The sequence below is a fragment of the Myotis myotis genome, unplaced genomic scaffold (genome assembly GCF_014108235.1).
Source record: "Myotis myotis isolate mMyoMyo1 unplaced genomic scaffold, mMyoMyo1.p scaffold_m19_p_3, whole genome shotgun sequence".
Classification (NCBI taxonomy): domain Eukaryota; kingdom Metazoa; phylum Chordata; class Mammalia; order Chiroptera; family Vespertilionidae; genus Myotis; species Myotis myotis.
The window spans coordinates 158,223,730-158,242,419 of NW_023416335.1; the positions used below are offsets into that span (position 1 = coordinate 158,223,730).

General features: G+C 49.0%; 1 protein-coding gene across 10 annotated transcripts in view; it reads left to right on the forward strand.

Annotated features, from left to right (window-relative positions):
* Positions 1 to 18,389, forward strand: part of SMARCC2 (SWI/SNF related, matrix associated, actin dependent regulator of chromatin subfamily c member 2) — a 21,532-nt gene extending 3,143 nt beyond the window's left edge. The window contains exons 4-29 of one of the 10 annotated variants that reach the window (XM_036296882.1): positions 413 to 494; positions 596 to 688; positions 1,295 to 1,364; positions 1,591 to 1,660; positions 2,859 to 2,934; positions 3,099 to 3,230; positions 3,335 to 3,450; positions 3,749 to 3,873; positions 5,458 to 5,517; positions 5,667 to 5,704; positions 5,978 to 6,108; positions 6,384 to 6,455; positions 9,116 to 9,229; positions 9,661 to 9,814; positions 10,485 to 10,577; positions 10,834 to 10,953; positions 11,046 to 11,108; positions 11,452 to 11,710; positions 12,184 to 12,345; positions 12,597 to 12,667; positions 12,890 to 13,025; positions 13,104 to 13,270; positions 13,969 to 14,103; positions 15,349 to 15,730; positions 16,057 to 16,482; positions 17,006 to 18,389. In XM_036296882.1, coding sequence (XP_036152775.1) covers positions 413 to 494; positions 596 to 688; positions 1,295 to 1,364; positions 1,591 to 1,660; positions 2,859 to 2,934; positions 3,099 to 3,230; positions 3,335 to 3,450; positions 3,749 to 3,873; positions 5,458 to 5,517; positions 5,667 to 5,704; positions 5,978 to 6,108; positions 6,384 to 6,455; positions 9,116 to 9,229; positions 9,661 to 9,814; positions 10,485 to 10,577; positions 10,834 to 10,953; positions 11,046 to 11,108; positions 11,452 to 11,710; positions 12,184 to 12,345; positions 12,597 to 12,667; positions 12,890 to 13,025; positions 13,104 to 13,270; positions 13,969 to 14,103; positions 15,349 to 15,730; positions 16,057 to 16,482; positions 17,006 to 17,082 — 3,424 coding nt within the window. In that variant the 3' untranslated portion in view covers positions 17,083 to 18,389. Of the gene's footprint in view, positions 1 to 412; positions 495 to 595; positions 689 to 1,294; positions 1,365 to 1,503; positions 1,661 to 2,858; positions 2,935 to 3,098; positions 3,231 to 3,334; positions 3,451 to 3,748; positions 3,874 to 5,457; positions 5,518 to 5,666; positions 5,705 to 5,977; positions 6,109 to 6,383; positions 6,456 to 9,115; positions 9,230 to 9,660; positions 9,815 to 10,484; positions 10,578 to 10,833; positions 10,954 to 11,045; positions 11,109 to 11,451; positions 11,711 to 12,183; positions 12,346 to 12,596; positions 12,668 to 12,889; positions 13,026 to 13,103; positions 13,271 to 13,968; positions 14,104 to 15,348; positions 15,731 to 16,056; positions 16,483 to 17,005 lie in introns of those variants that run through there. The other 9 variants (XM_036296883.1, XM_036296890.1, XM_036296884.1 and 6 more) reach the window with 9 other exon arrangements.
* The last annotated feature ends 301 nt before the right edge of the window (positions 18,390 to 18,690 follow it).

Sequence of the window (18,690 nt, forward strand, 5' to 3'; positions counted from 1 at the left end):
AGAGGGATTTTCCTCGGGTAAATTTTTCCTCAGGGTCTTTCTGGGGTGGCAGAGCTTAAGTAGACATTTTTATGAGTCTCTTACTTTGTTAGGTCAGTAGGCCTGACTTGCTAGGTCAGTAAAAGGGCTGGGAGTCAGAGCCAAAATAGTCTCCAAGACTGAGTGAGTGTGTGTGCATCAGTATGTGTATTGTAGAGGAAAAGGGATTCTTAGGTTGGCATCTCAAACTTTGCTTTGTCCTTTGGACTCAGTACAGAGTGAGTTGAAATCAGTAAACCCCAGATTCTAGGCAGTTTTGACAATAGCCGTGAATGGGATTGCCTCCTAGTTTCCCAGGTTAAATAGTCACATACCCTAACCTGATCCCCCGACCTCAACTATATCACTCACTGGATTATTGCCTCTTCACAAGGCGGCGTTACGACTTCCAGAACCCATCACGCATGGACCGCAACGTGGAAATGTTCATGACCATCGAGAAGTCCTTGGTGCAGGTACTGGTCAGGAACCTGCCCCCTTTCACCTCCCTTCCCTCAGCAGGAATCCAAAACACCCTCCCCCATAATCTCACTCCATCTACTTCTTCTCCCCACAGAATAATTGCCTGTCTCGACCAAACATTTTTCTGTGCCCTGAAATTGAACCCAAACTGCTAGGAAAATTAAAGGACATTATCAAGAGACACCAGGTGAGTGGGTGGGTCAGGCGAGGTTTTGGAAAGTCCTCGACCCTTTTCCTGATGTTTCCATTCAATAAATAGCCCTGAGGAGCCATGTTTTCTGCGGCAGAGGTGCCTCTGCCTACTTGGAAAATGACTAGACTTGAAGCCTTGGGCCATTCTTTGTCTGCTCCTCCCATTTTCCAGGCTTGACAGGTTTGAGTCACTGTTCCTAGAGACTCAGTCTGGGGGAAAAGCTTTTACTTCCAATGAACTTGGTATTGCCTGAGGTCAGAGAAATGAAATCTTTGCTCTTTGGAACTCTAGCATAGGAAGCAGATGTCATTGCTAAAGGCACACAGTCAACTTTACATTTCCCATGTGTGGATTATTTACTCAGATTATCTGTAGCAGTTTTTAATTCTTTGACTTTTCTTCATTATTAGCACAAACCCAGCTATTTTCCTCCGCCATTGAGCTAGTGTGTGCTTAGTAGAGAGGGCAACTCACTTTAATACCATTCTGAGCAAAATATGATTAGGAAGGCAGATCTGTGGTTAAATCTTATTTTGGCTTATTTATACTGATGAGTGATTTGGAGGGGGGTATATTTACCTCCTTTTTTGTGCCATCCAGGGAACGGTCACCGAGGATAGGAACAGTGCCTCCCATGTTGTGTATCCTGTCCCAGGGAACCTGGAAGAAGGTGAGGCCTGGCTTCCCTGGGCACCTCAGTGAATGGCTTGGACTAGGAGGTGGAGGACTGCTCAGATCCCATGAGGTGCCTGGGCTGCTCTCTCCTTTCAACCCTAAATTCTCCTACCGCCTTACATTCCTATTTACAGGTTCTCTGCTGCAACAGGAGTTATATACAGAGTTCTCTTTTGTACCCCATTAGCTTATCTCTCTCCCTGCTCTGTCTCTATCCCCAGAGGAATGGGTGCGACCAGTCATGAAGAGGGACAAGCAGGTTCTTCTGCACTGGGGCTATTACCCTGACAGGTGAGGATGGGTTTGGGGACAGGTGTAAGTACAGAGCCAGGCTGGGAGGTGCTAGAACATCTAGCAAAGCAACAAGGAGGGATTCAGAGGTGTGTGTGTGTGTGTGTGTGTGTGTATGGGGTTTTTTCTTCACTTTATTATCTTTTGGGGTTATTTTAGGGTTTTTTAGGTTTGTTAATTTGTTCTCCTCTCTCCTATTATGTGAATCCCCTATCTTGGGGGAGGTTGGTATTTATTGGACCAGGCTTAGACTAAAAGAATCGGGGCTTTACATGCAAAATCGTTACTCCAGTATAATTTTTTTTTCCCCAGTATAATTTTTGATAAGTAAATATTAGAAACAATCTAAATGTTTAATGGTGGGGAAATGTTTCAGCCAATTTACATGTCTATTTAGTGGGCTATTATACAGCCTTTATTTTTAAATATGTTTTTATTGATTTTTAGAGAGAGGAAGGGAGAGGGATATAGAGATAGAAACATCGATGAGAGAGACATCATGAATTGGCTGCCTCCTGCACACCCCCCACTGGGAATTGAGCCCAAAACCCGAGCATGTGCCCTGACTGGGAATCGAACCATAGACCTTCTGGTTCATGGGTGGGCACTCAACCACTGAGCCACACTGGCAGGGCTATGCAGCCTTTAAATTTATAGAAATAACATGGATAATTTGTTGAATGAATAGTAACTGCAAAAAGTAGGATATAAAATAACTCCAGTATCATTGAATTACGTTAAGACAAAATTATACTGAAAAAAGTTACTGGCCTAGCTGGTTGACCATCATCCTATGAACCAAGAGATCACGGTTCCATTCCTGGTCAGGACACATGCCCAGGTCGGGCTCGCCTCCTCCCGTCTCCCATTCAGGAGGCAGCCCATCGGTGATTCTCCCTCTTTCTTCCACTCTGAAATCAATAAAAATATATATATTTTAAAAAGTTACTGGGAAAAACCATATACTGAATGTCACAAGTAGTTAGGGTGATCCTTTTTTATTTTTGAAATATTTTGTAATTGTTTTTATGACTTTATAATGAAAGGATCCCAATATTAACTGGGGAATAATTATACCAAAATAATAACCCAACAACACACTGCTTTTTATACATGGAAAAGGTAAAAGATTTCCGGTTGTCTTTTCCACAACCACATCTTACTGATTCTCTGCTTCACGGTGAATTTCCCATGGCAGTTACGACACGTGGATCCCGGCCAGTGAAATTGAAGCATCTGTGGAAGATGCTCCGACTCCCGAGAAGCCTCGGAAGGTGAGCTGCCCTGTTCCCGCGCTGCCCCCAGAAAAACGGTGCCAGGACCAGGCCTCTCTTCAGAGAGGAAGCAGCAGATCGGTGCCCGTGGGCTTTCTGTCAAGGGCCCCTGGCAGAGCTCTGGCTTCCAGGCGGCTCTTCAGCGCAGTCTCCTCTGTACTTAGGTTCATGCGAAGTGGATCCTGGACACAGACACCTTCAATGAATGGATGAATGAGGAAGACTATGAAGTAAATGATGACAAAAACCCTGTCTCCCGCCGAAAGAAGATTTCAGCCAAGACACTGACAGATGAGGTGAAATTCCTCTTCTTTCTTCTTGGAGCCATTAGCATAAATTTTGGAATAAGTCTTCACTGGAGATTATTGACTGACATTTGTCCCAATTCCCCAACCTGCAGGTGAACAGCCCGGATTCAGATCGACGGGACAAGAAGGGGGGGAACTATAAGAAAAGGAAGCGCTCCCCCTCTCCTTCACCAACCCCAGAAGCTAAGAAGAAAAATGCTAAGAAAGGGTATGCTAGCCCCTAGCCTGCCCCCACCTTCAGTGATCTCTCCAAACCTTCCCATGACCACCCGACCCTAGACCTACTCATCTTTAGCTGCCTAGCTGTTAGTTCTAGTCCCAGCCACTAGTAAACTCAAAGAGAGCTTTATCTCCAAATGAAAGCCTTGGCCACTTCCCATTATTCTGAGGTGATTGGTTTCTGTTTTTGCTCAGTTCTGCCCCTTGGGGTTCTCCCTTGCTTCCTGTCCCTTGAACTTGAACTTCCAAGGATGACTAGGTTCTCTTTCACTCCCTTTCCTTCCCAGTCCCTCAACACCTTACACCAAGTCCAAGCGTGGCCACAGAGAAGAGGAGCAAGAAGACCTAACAAAGGACATGGATGAGCCCTCACCAGTCCCCAACGTAGAAGAGGTGACATTGCCCAAAACAGGTATGGGCTGGGCCTAGCTCCTGGGCCTGCCTGCCCTGCCCCTACTCTTTCAAACCCCGAGTGGCTGATTTCCTAGGCCCAGTCCCAGGTCTAGAGGTTCTTTCCACCACCATGGACCACCCTCTAACTTCACATCCATAACTACTAGTAAGTTGTGGACTGTGCTTTGTGCCGACAGTAGTTGTCTCCATATTCCATTTTTTTGTTTTTTGATTGATCGATTTTAGAGAGAGAGAAACATCAATTTATTTTTCCACTTATTTATGCATTCATTGTTTGATTCCTATATGTGTCCTGACCAGGGATCGAACCCACAACCTTGGCATATTGGGTCAACGCCTTAACCAAGGTGGCGCCAGTTTAGAGGGGCCCTACCTCTAAAATATATTTGAGCACAAATTACATACATGAACTGTTACACCACTCCTTTTAGAATATTATAAAACACATGCAAACATTATCTAAGAATGGGAAAATGTAAAGGGTAAGATTAAAAGACAAATATAAAGAGAAGTTCTGATATTCTCTGGCTGTAGTCTAGTGGACCATCTTGTGCATCCTGTGTGAGAACCTCATTTGGAGACCACTGCTCTTCAGCACTGGTTATAATCTGTGCTCTAGAGACTGGTCCCCAATACAGTTCAGGAGCGGAGTAAAGAGGGCCGCAGAGAGAGGAGTTCTGGCTCCCACCCCCTAGTCGATCTGAGCAGCTCTCCTCCTGAGCTTTCGTGTATGAACTCAGCTGGGGAAAGTGTCCTCTGCTTTCAGAAATATTCAAGATCTGGGAGAGGGTGGGTGGGTGGGAAGAGAGCAACCAAAGAACTTGAATGCATTTATGCATAACCCATGGACACAGACAATAGGGTGGTGAAGGCCTGGGGTGGGGGCAGGGGTGGGCTGGAAGAGGTCAATTGGGGAAAAAGGGGGCCATATGTAATACTTTCAGCAATAAAGATTGTATTTTAAAAAGCAAGGAAAAAGAAAAAATAATATTTTAAGATCCAGCCACTTCTCTATAGAGTGATTTGGTCAGGCTCTGTCTCACTTCATTAAGAACTTACAGCCCTGGCGGATGTGGCTCAGTTGGTTGAGTGTTGTCTCATGCAGTGAGAGGTCACCAGTTCAATTCCTTGTCGGGGCACATGCCTGGATTGGGGGCTTGATCCCCAGTAGGGTGTGTGCAGAAGGCGGCCAGTTGATTTTGTGCTCTCACATTGATGTTTCTCTCTCCCTCTCCCTTCCCATCTCTCTCTCTAAAATCAATAAAGACATTTTTATTTTTTTAAAAAAAGACACATAGGTGGATATAAGGGCCTGAAAGACAATTGATATATGAATATCCATTGAGTAGAAAATGCTTCTCTTTAGAAAAAAGTTAAATGACTTTTTGGTTGGGAAGAGGGCAAAATGGCAAGTGAGTTTCAAAACCTAGACTGATTGTGACTGAAGGAAGTTACTACATTTTGTGATCAGGAGAAAGTTTTTGGAGAAAATGAGATCTTTAGAACTTAGCAGCTTAGCAGCGGAGAGGTGAGGGCCTGGTTTAGGCAGAACCTGTCTGATAAAATGACTCTCTTCCTACAGTCAACACTAAGAAGGACTCGGAGTCAGCCCCGGTCAAAGGAGGCACCATGACTGACCTGGGTAAGACGGGGAGCATCGGGGCAGGGCAGTCAGCCCGATCGGGGAGGCCAGCTGTCACTCCCCCGCCTGCCGGGGCTTTTCCGAAAGTAGGACTCTTCTCGGCCCCTCTGGAGGCTTCAGCCTTCTATCTTGCTGTCTCTCTCTTTCAGATGAACAGGAGGATGAAAGCATGGAGACCACGGGCAAGGTGGAGCCAGTTTAGAGGGGCCCTACCTCTCTATGTGATTCTGATTTGTGATTATAAAGTTCCCTCTGCCCAGAACTTTGCCTGCCCGGACATTTCCCCCCATAGACTAATTCTACCTATTGCTCAAAACTGACCCTTTTCCAGTCCTGGGGCCCATTACTGTTCACTCCCACACCCATCTTCAGTGCCCACATTCCTGGGGTGCGGGAGAAGCAGGGGGCTGCTGGGGGCAAGATGAGAATGCTGAGTGTCCAGCAGCCTCCTTGTTCATAGGATGAGGATGAAAACAGTACGGGGAACAAGGGGGAGCAGACCAAGAACCCAGACCTGCATGAGGACAATGTGACTGAGCAGACCCACCACATCATCATTCCCAGCTATGCAGCCTGGTTCGATTATAATAGGTATTGTTCTCCAGCTTCTCACTAAACCCTTTTCTCCCTCCTTGGGTCAACATATTGTTCTTTCTCCTGCCGCTAAATAAGTTATTTCTTCCTCAGTCAGCTAGACTGGGGTACACTTCCATTTTAGGGGAGCCCTGGGAGGAAGTTCTCCCCAAGCATCTGATTCCTTCCTGCTGTCTCCAGCTGTTTGCCTGCCTCACCTTCTAGGCTTTTCCTCTCTTTGGGGCTCCTATCTCTCCACTCGTGCCTTCTGAATGCACTGGCTTCTCTTGCAGTGTTCATGCCATTGAGCGGCGGGCTCTCCCTGAGTTCTTCAACGGCAAGAACAAGTCCAAGACTCCAGAAATGTAAGGACATCTCAGTTCATGAATCTCTTTCTCCACTCCTGTCCCCATTCACTCTTCCTGATCCAGCAACATCCTGTTTAGCAAACATTTCTTGAGTTCTTCCATGAGCCAAGCGCTTGTGCAAGGCTTACCAATACGTGATCGCTGTCCCCAGGCAGCCCCAGCCCAGCACTGACCATGCAACACGCTCTCTAGGATTTGCCCAGTGGCCATATCAGCCTGCTCTTCTGTACAAAACAACTACCTGCTCCAAATCCATTTCTTTTAACAGGGTACAGACTCTTTCAATCCACAATTACTGATGTTGTCCAAAATGCAAATCTCCCTAGAATAGCTTTGACTAAACTGTCAGTGGCTGTTACCAGGCTGGTCCCTAAGGGTAGGTTTTGATAGATAAACGAGAGGGAAAACTATTAAGACCCACGTCTGTGAATTACGGATGGAGAGGGCTTTCTGGAGAGAAGTGTTAGGTCAAGTGTGGGCTTGGGGCTCAGAAGTCTTCATCTCCTTCAAGGTGTTGCCTCAGGCCAAACTTGCTTGGCTTTGGATGAGACTTGGCAATCTTCTCTGGTTAGAGATGCTCCAGGATCAATGTCATGATGAGATGGTGAGCCTGAGTGCTGAGCCCAGGTTCCCTGAAAACCAGGGCTTGCTTCCCATCTGTTCCTCAGCCTCCCCTCTCTGGGGCCGTCTTCCCTTCCCTTCCTGCGATGCTACTTTTCCTGTAGCCTGGTCTGCTTCTCTCCTCTTCTGGGAAAGCAGTGTGTGTGAGGAAGCCTCGCTCTCCAGGGGAAAAGGAAGTAGTGGCCAGGTGACGTGATCAACATGATTTGCCCTCAGGGTTGGAACTAGAACTGTTCCACACTTTGCACTCCTTTTTATTTATTTATTTATTTTTATTATCATTTTTTAAAATATATTTTTATTGATTTCAGAGAGGGAGTGAGAGATAGAAACATCAATGATGAGAGAGAATCATTGATCGGCTGCCTCCCGCACACCCCCTATTGGGGTCCAAGCCGGCAACCCAGGCATGTGCCCTTGACCGGAATTGAACTGGGACCCTTTAGTCCTCAGGCTGACGCTCTATCCACTGAGCCAAACCAGCCAGGACCTTTTTTTTTTTTTTTTTTTTTTAATAGTTTTATGTTTTATGTATTTTTTTTTATCTGGAGAGAAACCAAATTCACCAGGAAGAGAGAATCATAGATTTTTAGATCTGGAAGAAAGCTTATAAGTTGTATAGTTCTCACCACATTAAAAACTAACAACCTGGAGGCCTTTCAAGATGATGTGACTGGCAAAGGAAGGACACAGAGCTATTTTTTTGGTGGCAGAGCAGTATTTGAAATCATGTTTCCTAACTTACACTTTGCACTTTTGGCATAAAATAGTAAATGATGATAATTGCCTACTTTTATTGAGAGCTTATTGTCTCCCAGGCACAGTCCTACAGACATTGGCTAATTTAATCTCTACATCAGCTTTAGGGGAAGGTTATTATCATCTCCAGTTCACTGATTAGGAAACTGAGGTATAGAGGGGTTAAGTTAGTGCTTAAGGTCACACAGCTAGTAAGTAGTAAAACCGAGATCTGAATCCTTTAGTCTGGGTCATGGTCTCAAACTTTACACTATGACTATACTATATACAACAGCTATCATTTTCAAACTGTACTAGACCTTTACAGACCTTTCTAAGCTTCAACAGACACTCCACTTTATAGATGGGAAAACTGAGAGGCAAAAATTTAAGTGTCACGCCCGAGGCTATCATGGTAGAACTGGGATTTGAGCTTTTCCACATTCAAAATATATTCTTTGCTGACGAGTAGGATACATGGATTTGGACCTCCCTCTAACATATGCATTTGGAAATAAGGGCTCCTTTTTTTACCTTTTGATTCCTTATTTAAAAGTTGGGTGAATCACCTTCAAGTACAGCCAAGGATATAATTTACTTTAAAAACCCCATCAAGCCGAAACCGGTTTGGCTCAGTGGATAGAGCGTCAGCCTGCGGACTCAAGGGTCCCAGGTTCGATTCCGGTCAAGGGCATGTAACTTGGTTGCGGGCACATCCCCAGTGGGAGATGTGCAGGAGGCAGCAGATCGATGTTTCTCTCTCATCGATGTTTCTAACTCTCTATCTCTCTCCCTTCCTCTCTGTGAAAAATCAATAAAATATATTTTTTTAAAAAAATAAATAAATAAATAAATAAAAACCCCATCAAGGTGCCTAGCCAGTTTGGCTCAGTGGATAGAACGTCGGCCTGCGAACTGAAAGGTCCCAGGTTTGATTCCGACTAAGGGCATGTACCTTGGTTTCAGGCACATCCCTAGTGGGAGGTGTGCGGGAGGCAGCTGATCAATGTTTCTCTCTCATTGATGTTTCCAACTCTCTATCCCTCTCCCTTCCTCTCTGAAAAATCAATAAAATATATATTTTTTTAAAAAACAAAAACCCATCAAGGAAAACGTCAGCAGTGTTTGAACCCCTGGTGTCGGGCACATAGTAGACCCACATTGTTTATTGAGTCAAACTGTCAGCTCTTTTCTGCTTTTGTCATATAGGAGGAGTTATTTGCTCCTTTATCACTTCTCCTCCCCTTCAGCCGTCAACAGACATTTATTTTTCTGCCTCATTGTTCATCTCTCCTAAGCTACCTGGCCTACCGAAACTTCATGATTGACACTTACCGGCTGAACCCCCAGGAGTATCTCACCTCTACCGCCTGCCGCAGGAACCTGGCGGGCGATGTCTGTGCCATCATGAGGTGGGTTTTGCAGCTGAGAGGAAGGGGTATGTCAGGATGTCTGCCCACAGATGTCTCTTGGCAGAAACAGATGCCAGCAAGGAACATAGGGGAGTGAGCAGGAAGAAACACCTCTAGGGAAAGGTGAGGGTCAGGTTCAGGGTGCGAGTGACTTGAGGGAATGGCAGTGGTACCCCATCAGCGTGGAGGAAAGGAGAAAGTCCTGTTTCGATTTTACTGGCTGTCCAGGAGGAGATGTGGAGCAGGTGGATGAATATGAAGAGAGTCCTAACTGGAGCTGTAGACTTGGCATTTACGTGGTGGAAGGAGAGATTTCCCAGGGAGGAGAATGCGCAGAAAACAGGGCGGGAGAGGGAGCTTTAGGCCACCTCTGTCCTCGGCTCTCATGCAGCTTTCTGGTTGCCTGTGACCCTGTTTCTGTCTCCTCCCAGGGTCCACGCCTTCCTAGAGCAGTGGGGTCTTATAAACTACCAGGTGGATGCTGAGAGTCGACCAACCCCAATGGGACCTCCACCCACCTCTCACTTCCATGTCTTAGCGGACACGCCCTCAGGGCTGGTGCCTCTGCAACCCAAGACCCCACAGGTAGGATGAGGGGCTGTAGGGTGCGGGGGGAGTAAAATTGGGCTTCTTTGGACTTTTCTTTTTCTGGTTTTTTAGGGTAATGGTTCAGAAGTGTTTTGAGGCTTCTTCCTTTTCCATGGGATGCACAGGGCAACAGGAATCACCCCCAGGTGGTTAGCAACCTCTCTCAGCCTCTGTCCCTGAGATTACAAGGACTTGCTGAGGGAGAAGAGATGCTCCTTGTCCTCGAAGAGCAGAGACTAATGTAGGGGACGGAGCAGATAGAGAAAAATGGCTTGAAATTCAGTTGCATGAAATTTTTTAGCTTTGTCATGTTTCCAACATTTTTTCATTTTTGACTCATAATTATTATCACTTCCATTTTTCCACTTCCATTTCACACATTACAAAAATTAAGAGGAGAAAGGTTATGTGGCTTGCCCAAGGTCACTGAGTACTAAATCTAGAACTAGAACCTAATTGTCCAGCTCCTAAGGAAATTTGTAAAGACATATGTGAATACAAGTGGATATCATGCCAACTGCAGACCTAATTAACCATTAAGGGAACATGGGGCAATGGCATGAAGGCCCCAGAGCTGCGGCCCACCCAGGACTTGGTCTTGAGGCCTCTAGGGCCTTGGCCTGGTGTTCCCTGCCCAGCCTCCATGACGTCAAGCTCTGTCCCCCAGGGCCGCCAGGTTGATGCTGATACCAAGGCTGGGCGCAAGGGCAAAGAGCTGGATGACCTGGTGCCAGAGACCGCTAAGGGCAAGCCAGAGCTGGTAGGTGGGGTGTAGACCCTGCTGGGCTTCTTATTTGCCCCTTTGTTTGGGGGCCCCTGCCCGGGAAGGAGAGATGAGAACAGAGGAGCTACAGCCGTGAGGGAGGAAGCCCGCCCAGGGGTGTCCCTGACTTTGGGAAGAAAGCTCCTTCTGTCTGTTTCTATCTCGCTCTCTCTTTCTGTCTCTATCTTTCTCTCTCTGCCCCTGGCTCCTGGTGGTCATTTGTACTCACCTCTTTCTTTCCCTCCACAAATAGCAGACCTCTGCTTCCCAACAAATGCTCAACTTCCCTGACAAAGGCAAAGAGAAACCAACAGACATGCAGAACTTTGGGCTACGCACAGACATGTACACAAAGAAGAACGTTCCCTCCAAGGTATGGAGATGTGGGGTGACTCAGGGCCTGAGCGCCCTCACTCCTCAGAGGTCAAGGCCCCTCTGGCTGACCCGCCTGTCTTTACCCTGCAGAGCAAAGCTGCGGCCAGTGCCACGCGAGAGTGGACGGAGCAGGAGACCCTTCTTCTCCTGGAGGTAATTGGGGCGAGGAAAAGAGAGGCCTGCGTGACAGAAGTGGCCAGGTGCCTGCGCACTCGTGAGCGGGGCAGCGTGATCTTGCCCTCAGGCTCTCTCCTTCCCGATGCCTGTCGCACCTGCCCTAGGCAACAGCTCCAGGCCAGAGATTTGGGCCATTTCCTTAACGCCATATCTGTTCTTAGTGCTACTTGCAAGTTCCTTTTGGACCCAACAGAGCACACAAATACCAAAGACAGAGAGAGCTTTGAAGCCAACTCGCCTTAGTAAGATGGGGGGAATTGATCTTCAAGGGAAAGTGGCTAAGTAAGCGAAGTTGTGTCTCCTCCACCACCACCACCAGGCTCTGGAAATGTACAAAGACGACTGGAACAAAGTGTCTGAGCATGTGGGAAGCCGCACGCAGGACGAGTGCATCTTGCATTTTCTTCGTCTTCCCATTGAAGACCCGTACCTGGAGGACTCCGAGGCCTCTCTGGGCCCCCTGGCCTACCAGCCCATCCCTTTCAGTCAGTCAGGCAACCCCGTCATGAGCACTGTCGCCTTCCTGGCCTCCGTCGTCGATCCTCGAGTCGCCTCTGCTGCTGCAAAGTCGGCTCTAGGTAATGTGAAGGATTCCTGGCCTTCTTAGTTTGCGTTTTTTTGTTTGTTCGTTTGTTTAAATATATTTTTATTAATTTTAGAGAGAAAAGGTGAGGGGGAGCGAGAGAGAGAATCATCAATGATCAGAGAGAATCATTGATCGGCTGCCTCCTTCACGCCCTCAACTAGGGATTGAGCCCACAACCAGGCATGTACCCTGACCAGGAATTGAACCCTGGCCTCCTGGTTTATAAGTTGACGCTCAACCACTGAGCCACACCAGCAGGGCTTAGTTTGCGTTTGAAGGACTAGTTACTCAGACCTTGAGACCCTCTCAAGTTTGGCTGCCTTAATGGCCTTGTCTTCTGCTGGCATCAGCTCAGGCACCTGTCTGGCTCCATGTTGGTCTGGTTGGAAAGAGAGGATTTCACCGGGGTGGCCAGAACTGCCTCCCTGCCCCCACTCCCACCCTCATCCTCTCTGAAACTTGCAGAGGAGTTCTCTAAAATGAAGGAAGAGGTACCCACAGCCTTGGTGGAGGCCCATGTTCGGAAAGTGGAGGAAGCAGCCAAAGTGACAGGCAAGGCGGACCCAGCCTTCGGTCTGGAAAGTAGTGGTATTGCCGGAACCACCTCTGATGAGCCTGAGCGGATTGGTAAGGCTGACAGGTTCCCAGATTTCTCCCCTTCCACCTGGCTTCCCTTTGCCATCCCTGCCTCGGTTGGCCTCAGAGCACAAGACAAATGGGAGATTGGTGGGGGTTTTATTTTCCCCAGGACTTTACCTTAGGGTCTCTGGCTCCCTATTAACCCTCTCACTAAGATTTTGGCTAGGAAAGGGGGCTGTGGGAAAAGTGCTGTAGAGACAGACTCTGTATCAGCCACTTCCCATTTCCTCTTCCCACGGGCCCAGAGGAGAGCGGGACTGACGAGGCGCGGGCGGAGGGCCAGGCCACAGAGGAGAAGAAGGAGCCCAAGGTATAGCTGGATTGACCTGGGCTGGGGGGTTGGGGGGCTGTGGGTGGGGTGGCAGCATAGTGATGGGGAACTGGCTTAATCTAGCTCAGGCAGGAGGTGGCTAGGCTTCTCCTGGAGTCAAACTACCTCCCAAGTAAGAGGTGTGAATTCATTTCCTAGTCCAGATCCTGTGTGAGAACCAGTCACCCTGATATCCTCTACTTTCTTTCCCTGGGACTTCAGGAACCCCGAGAAGGAGTTGGGGCTGTGGAGGAAGAAGCAAAAGAGAAGACTAGCGAGGCTCCCAAGAAAGATGAAGAGAAAGGGAAAGACGGCGACAGTGAGAAGGAGTCAGAGAAGAGTGATGGGGACCCCATAGGTGAGCCTCCCCACAGGGTGGTTAAGTCCAGGAGAGTGAAGGGAGGCCGAAGGACTAACAGCCCTGTTCCTGGCCCAGTTGACCCTGAGAAGGAGAAGGAGCCAAAGGAGGGGCAGGAGGAAGTGCTGAAGGAAGTGGTGGAGTCAGAGGGAGAAAGGAAGACCAAGGTGGAGAGGGACATCGGTGAGGGCAATCTCTCCACCGCTGCTGCTGCTGCGCTGGCCGCCGCTGCTGTGAAGGCCAAGGTGAGGGCCAGAGACCCAGAAAACCCCAAGGGGGAGATGCCCCTTCTCTGATCTCACTTCACCTGGAGGAAATCCTTACTCATCCCTTGAATAATGCTGGCCATTTCCTTTTTCTTTTGATCCTAAGAGGGTGGGTTGGTCATCACTGTTCTAAGTTTCTTAAGCTTTGATTATTTGACTAGAGGCCCGTGCACAGACTTGTGCACCGGTGGGGTCCCTCGGCCTGGCCTGTGCCCTCTCACAATCTGGGACCTCTCAGGGGATGTCAGACTGCCAGTTTCGGCCCCATCCCTGCAGGCTAGGCTGAGGGACCCCACCGGTACATGAATCTGTGCACCGGATCTGTAGTAGGCATATAAGCTCTTCGGTTAATTTCTTCCCCCCTTCCCTCTGAGATTCATCAGGCTGTTCCATGTTTCCATGCCTGTATGTTGAGCATCTGCCCCTGGTGGTCATTGCACGTCATAGCTACTGGTCAAATAGTCGAACGGTCACTTAGATTTTTATGTATATAGATTATTTGACTTTGTCTTACTTCTCCTTTGCCACACTTGCTTTTTCTTCATGTTCTTTTAAAAATATCAAGTCTGTTTTGCTCTCTGGGCTGTGAATACAGCAAGTTGTTTATTAAAACCTGCCACCTTTCTCTGCCCCGGAATGTCTTCCCGCTGACATGCCTTCCACCCCTCCTTCCCCAGCACTTGGCTGCTGTTGAGGAGAGGAAGATCAAATCTCTGGTGGCCCTGCTAGTGGAGACCCAGATGAAAAAGCTGGAGATCAAACTCCGGCACTTTGAGGAGCTGGAGACGATCATGGACCGGGAGCGAGAAGCAGTGAGTAATGCTCCCTAGGGGTTCAGCAGAGCCGGGGCCCACCTTGATGCTGAGCTGTGCTTCAGTTGAGGACAGGGCAGTGTGGAGAGGGTAGCAGCAGAGCAGAAAGCCTGAGATGGACAGGGCTCCAAAGCAAGAGTGGAACAGCCCAAGCCAGGGCAGGGGGAGCCAGCTCCAGGTAGTTAAGGACAAGTGGCCCACAGGTGAAGCCGGAGCTGAGGTGCCACGCAATGTCAGCTCCTCCATGGGGCAGAGATCCTAGTTAATTTTTGATCAGCATCTCCAGGTCCTTGAACAGGGCTTGGCCCATAGTAAACTCTCAATAAGTGTATATTGAGGGGTTGAACAAATTTAAAGCATGATGAGAGGGTAGAGGCTTCAGATCCAGGAGATGAACTTGAAAAGGGGATGGGATAGATAAGCTATGGACCACTTTGTCTTTGAGAAGTTGTAAAAAGAAAGAGATGAGCCCTAGCTGGTTTGGCTCATTGGATAGAGACCTGTGGATTCAGACCTGTGGACTGAACGGTCCTGGGTTCAATTCTAGTCAAGGGCACATGCCTCGGTTGCTGGCTCAATTCCCATTGGGGGTTGTTCAGGAGGCAGCCAATCAATGATTCTCTTTCATCATTGATGTTTCTATCTCTCTTTCCCTCTCCCTTTCTCTCTGAAATAAATAAAAATATATTTAAAAAAGAAAAGAAAGAGAATACAGGGCCCCTGCCCTCAGAGAATTTACAATTCAATTAGAGACATCAAATATATACGGTATGGAGACATCAAAAAACAGTTAATGCTTAAAGTACCTGACAAATTCAAAGTAAGAGATTTCAAATCAAGTATATAAGTCCTGAGGTGATAACAGAATAAAGGCCAAAAGCTCAGAGGCTAGTGAATTGATCTGAGATGGCTCCCTAAGAATGATGAGTTTTTAGCCAATTTTTAAGGAAGACAAGAACATGAATTGACAGGAGGACTGGAAAGGTTTTCCAGATTAATGACAAGTGCAAAGCTTTGTAGCTGAAATCAGCAAGGCCTAGTCCCCAGACTAACACCATTGCCATGAGAAGCTGTGTGAGCAGCCAGAAGATGGGGGAGGGGAAGGGGATGCTCACGCACTGATTTAGACTTGTGTGGGGAACCACCAGAATGAGGGGCTGGGTTTGTCAGAAAATAAAGCAGGGGGAAGGTGTTTGCTCTGGGATCTCCTGAACACGGGTGACAGTACTCAATTGGCACCGGCAGCTGGAGTATCAGAGGCAGCAGCTCCTGGCCGACAGGCAAGCCTTCCACATGGAGCAGCTGAAGTATGCGGAGATGAGGGCTCGGCAGCAGCACTTCCAGCAAATGCACCAGCAGCAGCAGCAGCCACCTCCAGCCCTGCCCCCAGGCTCCCAGCCTATCCCACCTACAGGCGCTGCTGGGCCACCCACAGTCCATGGCTTGGCGATGGCTCCGGCTTCTGTGGCCCCTGCTTCTGCTAGCAGTGGGGTCCCTCCTGGAAGCTTGGGCCCCTCTGAACAGATTGGGCAGACAGGGTCAACTGCAGGGCCACAGCAGCAACAACCAGCCGGAGCCCCCCAACCTGGGGCAGTCCCACCAGGGGTACCACCCCCTGGACCCCATGGTAAGTGATGGGTTCTTGACCTCTTGCTGACCAGAGCGATCCAGGTGAGCGTTCCAGGTCCCCTCGGAGGGGATACGTGATAGGATTGGAGATAGAATTGGCCTCAGTTTCTCCGGCTGGGCCCACCTCTGCCATATCCCCAAGCTGCAGGGATCTTTCCCCAAACCCAGATCTTTGGAATGTTGCTCCAAGGATTTACCACTAATTCCAGTGTCAGGAAAAGGGAAGGTGGTGCCTGGGAGTGGCTAGATTACCCTCCCTATAAAAGTGAGTTGATAAGTGAGATTTTCTGTCTCTAATCATCTGGATCTCTTCTCTATTCCCAGGCCCCTCACCGTTCCCCAACCAACAAACTCCTCCCTCAATGATGCCAGGGGCAGTGCCAGGCAGCGGGCACCCAGGCGTGGCGGGTAATGCTCCTTTGGGTTTGCCTTTTGGCATGCCGCCTCCTCCTCCTCCTGCTCCATCCATCATCCCATTTGGTAGTCTAGCCGACTCCATCAGTATTAACCTTCCCCCTCCTCCTAACCTGCATGGGCATCACCACCATCTCCCGTTCGCCCCGGGCACTCTCCCCCCACCTAACCTGCCTGTGTCCATGGCGAACCCTCTACATCCTAACCTGCCGGCGACCACCACCATGCCATCTTCCTTGCCTCTCGGGCCGGGGCTCGGATCCGCCGCAGCCCAGAGCCCTGCCATTGTGGCAGCTGTTCAGGGCAACCTCCTGCCCAATGCCAGCCCACTGCCAGGTGAGAAGGGTCCTGGAGGGGAGAAGGGTGCGGGAGAGGGGTCCACATGGGGAGAGGAGGGCAAGGGGGAAGGGCTCAGGTACTCTTTGAGCGCTCTGGTGAAATTAGAATCCAGGAGGAAGGGCCTCTCTGGCTGTCCTTACCATCCCCCAGCCGGGCAGCTGCCACCTTGGGGATGACGTTGGGGCCTTTCACTGGTGGGTCATGGAGGAGTCCTGTGGCACAGAGCATCTCAGCTGTAAACTTGAAAGGCAGCTACCTGATTGCATGATGATTGGCACCCCCTTTGCTTGTCCCCATCATGCTCAGACGCCCCATTTAGAGTTCCCTTGGGGGCAGGAGGATGATTTCAGGTCTGTCACTTTTCCCGGTGTGAGGTGGGAGAGGTTGTTGGGAAAGGAGGTTGTATATTGTGGGTACCTCATTCATCTACCCACCCATTGCACACCGCGCCCCGTTCTGTTTGTCCGTGGTGCCCTCTCTCCTGCTCACCCTAGCTGACTCATCTTCCCTTTCTCCACAGACCCAGGCACCCCCCTGCCTCCAGACCCCACAGCCCCGAGCCCAGGCACAGTCACCCCTGTGCCACCTCCACAGTGAGGAGCCAGCCAGACATCTCTCTCCCTCACCCCCATGAAGATCAAGGTTCCAGGAAGAGCCCTCCCCCCACCACTGGGACTCTTCCCCAGCTGGAGAGCTCATCACTACGTAAGGAAAGCACTTCCTGCCCCCTCCAAAGCCCCCACCAAAGCCCCTGCCAGGGGCTTGCATTTTTATATGGGATTATTCAAGGACTTCTGTTTAAAGGATCTTCCTAATGTCTGGGAGGAAGGATAGGATGGGGATGTGCCCTCAAAGGAAGGAGGACTGGGGGAAGGTATTTATACAAGGTTCTACTTAATCACTTCTAAAGGGTACACCCCCTCAAAACGACTGCATTTTTTATGGATGGAAAAAATTAAGCCCTTTTAAAGGAAATAGATTTTCTTTTTTTAAGCTGCATTGGAGCTCCCTCCACCCACTAAAAAAAAATCCAACTTTTACATTTTTTGGAGGAGGGAGGTGACCATTTTAGAAAAGGGTAATTAACATTCTGGAGAGAGCTCTGGGGATAAAATAGGGTGCAGAACCTGTCTCCTCCAGCCCCTCAGTAGTAACTAAGTCAACTCAGAACCCCCTCCCCCTCCCCCCGTTTATCCCTACTAATCTCTCCTGCTGCTTCCTCAGTGTTGCTGTTTTAGGCCACCCCAGCTCAGCCAATGACCCGTTTCCCTCTGAATGTCAGTTTTTTGTGTTTTTAAGTCGCCAATGTAGTTGATGTCAGCGTATGTGTATTTGGTGGGGAAACCTATTTTTGGAGATTCCTGTGGTAGATAATAGAGGAAGACAGGGCATTCAGGGCTCTTCTTCCTTCCTGGGCTTTCTCAGTGGGCTCCTAGAAGACATGGAGAGGGCAGCTAGAAGATGGAAAGTTTTAAAAACCTGAAATTTTCAAAAAGCACTTAAGCACCTCTTTCTTATGACTCAGTGGATCATTCCCATAACCTCTTCCCTCCTCCACCAAGACCATCAGAACCTTGACTGGTAGCTAGGGTTTCCCTGGGATTTGGAGACAGTGGGGTAGGGATGCCCAACCTAGGTTAGTGCTGACCCCCAGCTTGCAGCTCAGCTCCCCAGATTCCAGTGCCTCACATACCAGCTCTCCCTCTTCACCCTCGATGTGCAGGCAAATGTGACTCCAGGCTCCCCATCAGCCCCTCGTCCCGCCCACCAGGCCCTTCGTTCCTCATGTCCCCATGTTTCTTCTCCTCTGCGTCTTGGCACCTTCCTTCTGTTCAAAAGTTTTCTGTAAATTTTCTCTTTTTTTCTTTCTTTTTCTTTTTTATAAATTAATTTGCTTTCAGTTTTATCTTGTGGATGCCTTCTGTGTTCTCTGACCTGTGGCTGTCAGGTAGCGGGTCGGGCTGGGGCCTCATTGTGGAGTTCTTCCCTGGGCGTTCACTTAGGCCAGAGAGGCACCAGGCCCGGACGCTGGCCTCTCCCCATAGCCAAAGGCAGCTCAGCTGGCAGGGCTGTGCACGGATGCAGGAGCTGGGCAGAGGCGCTCACCTGCCCCAAAAATAGCTGTTTAAGGCTTGGAAGGACACCCTCAACCGGGAGCTTTTGTTTATTTACCCTTTCAGAAGTAGTGGCTTCATTTCTTCCCTT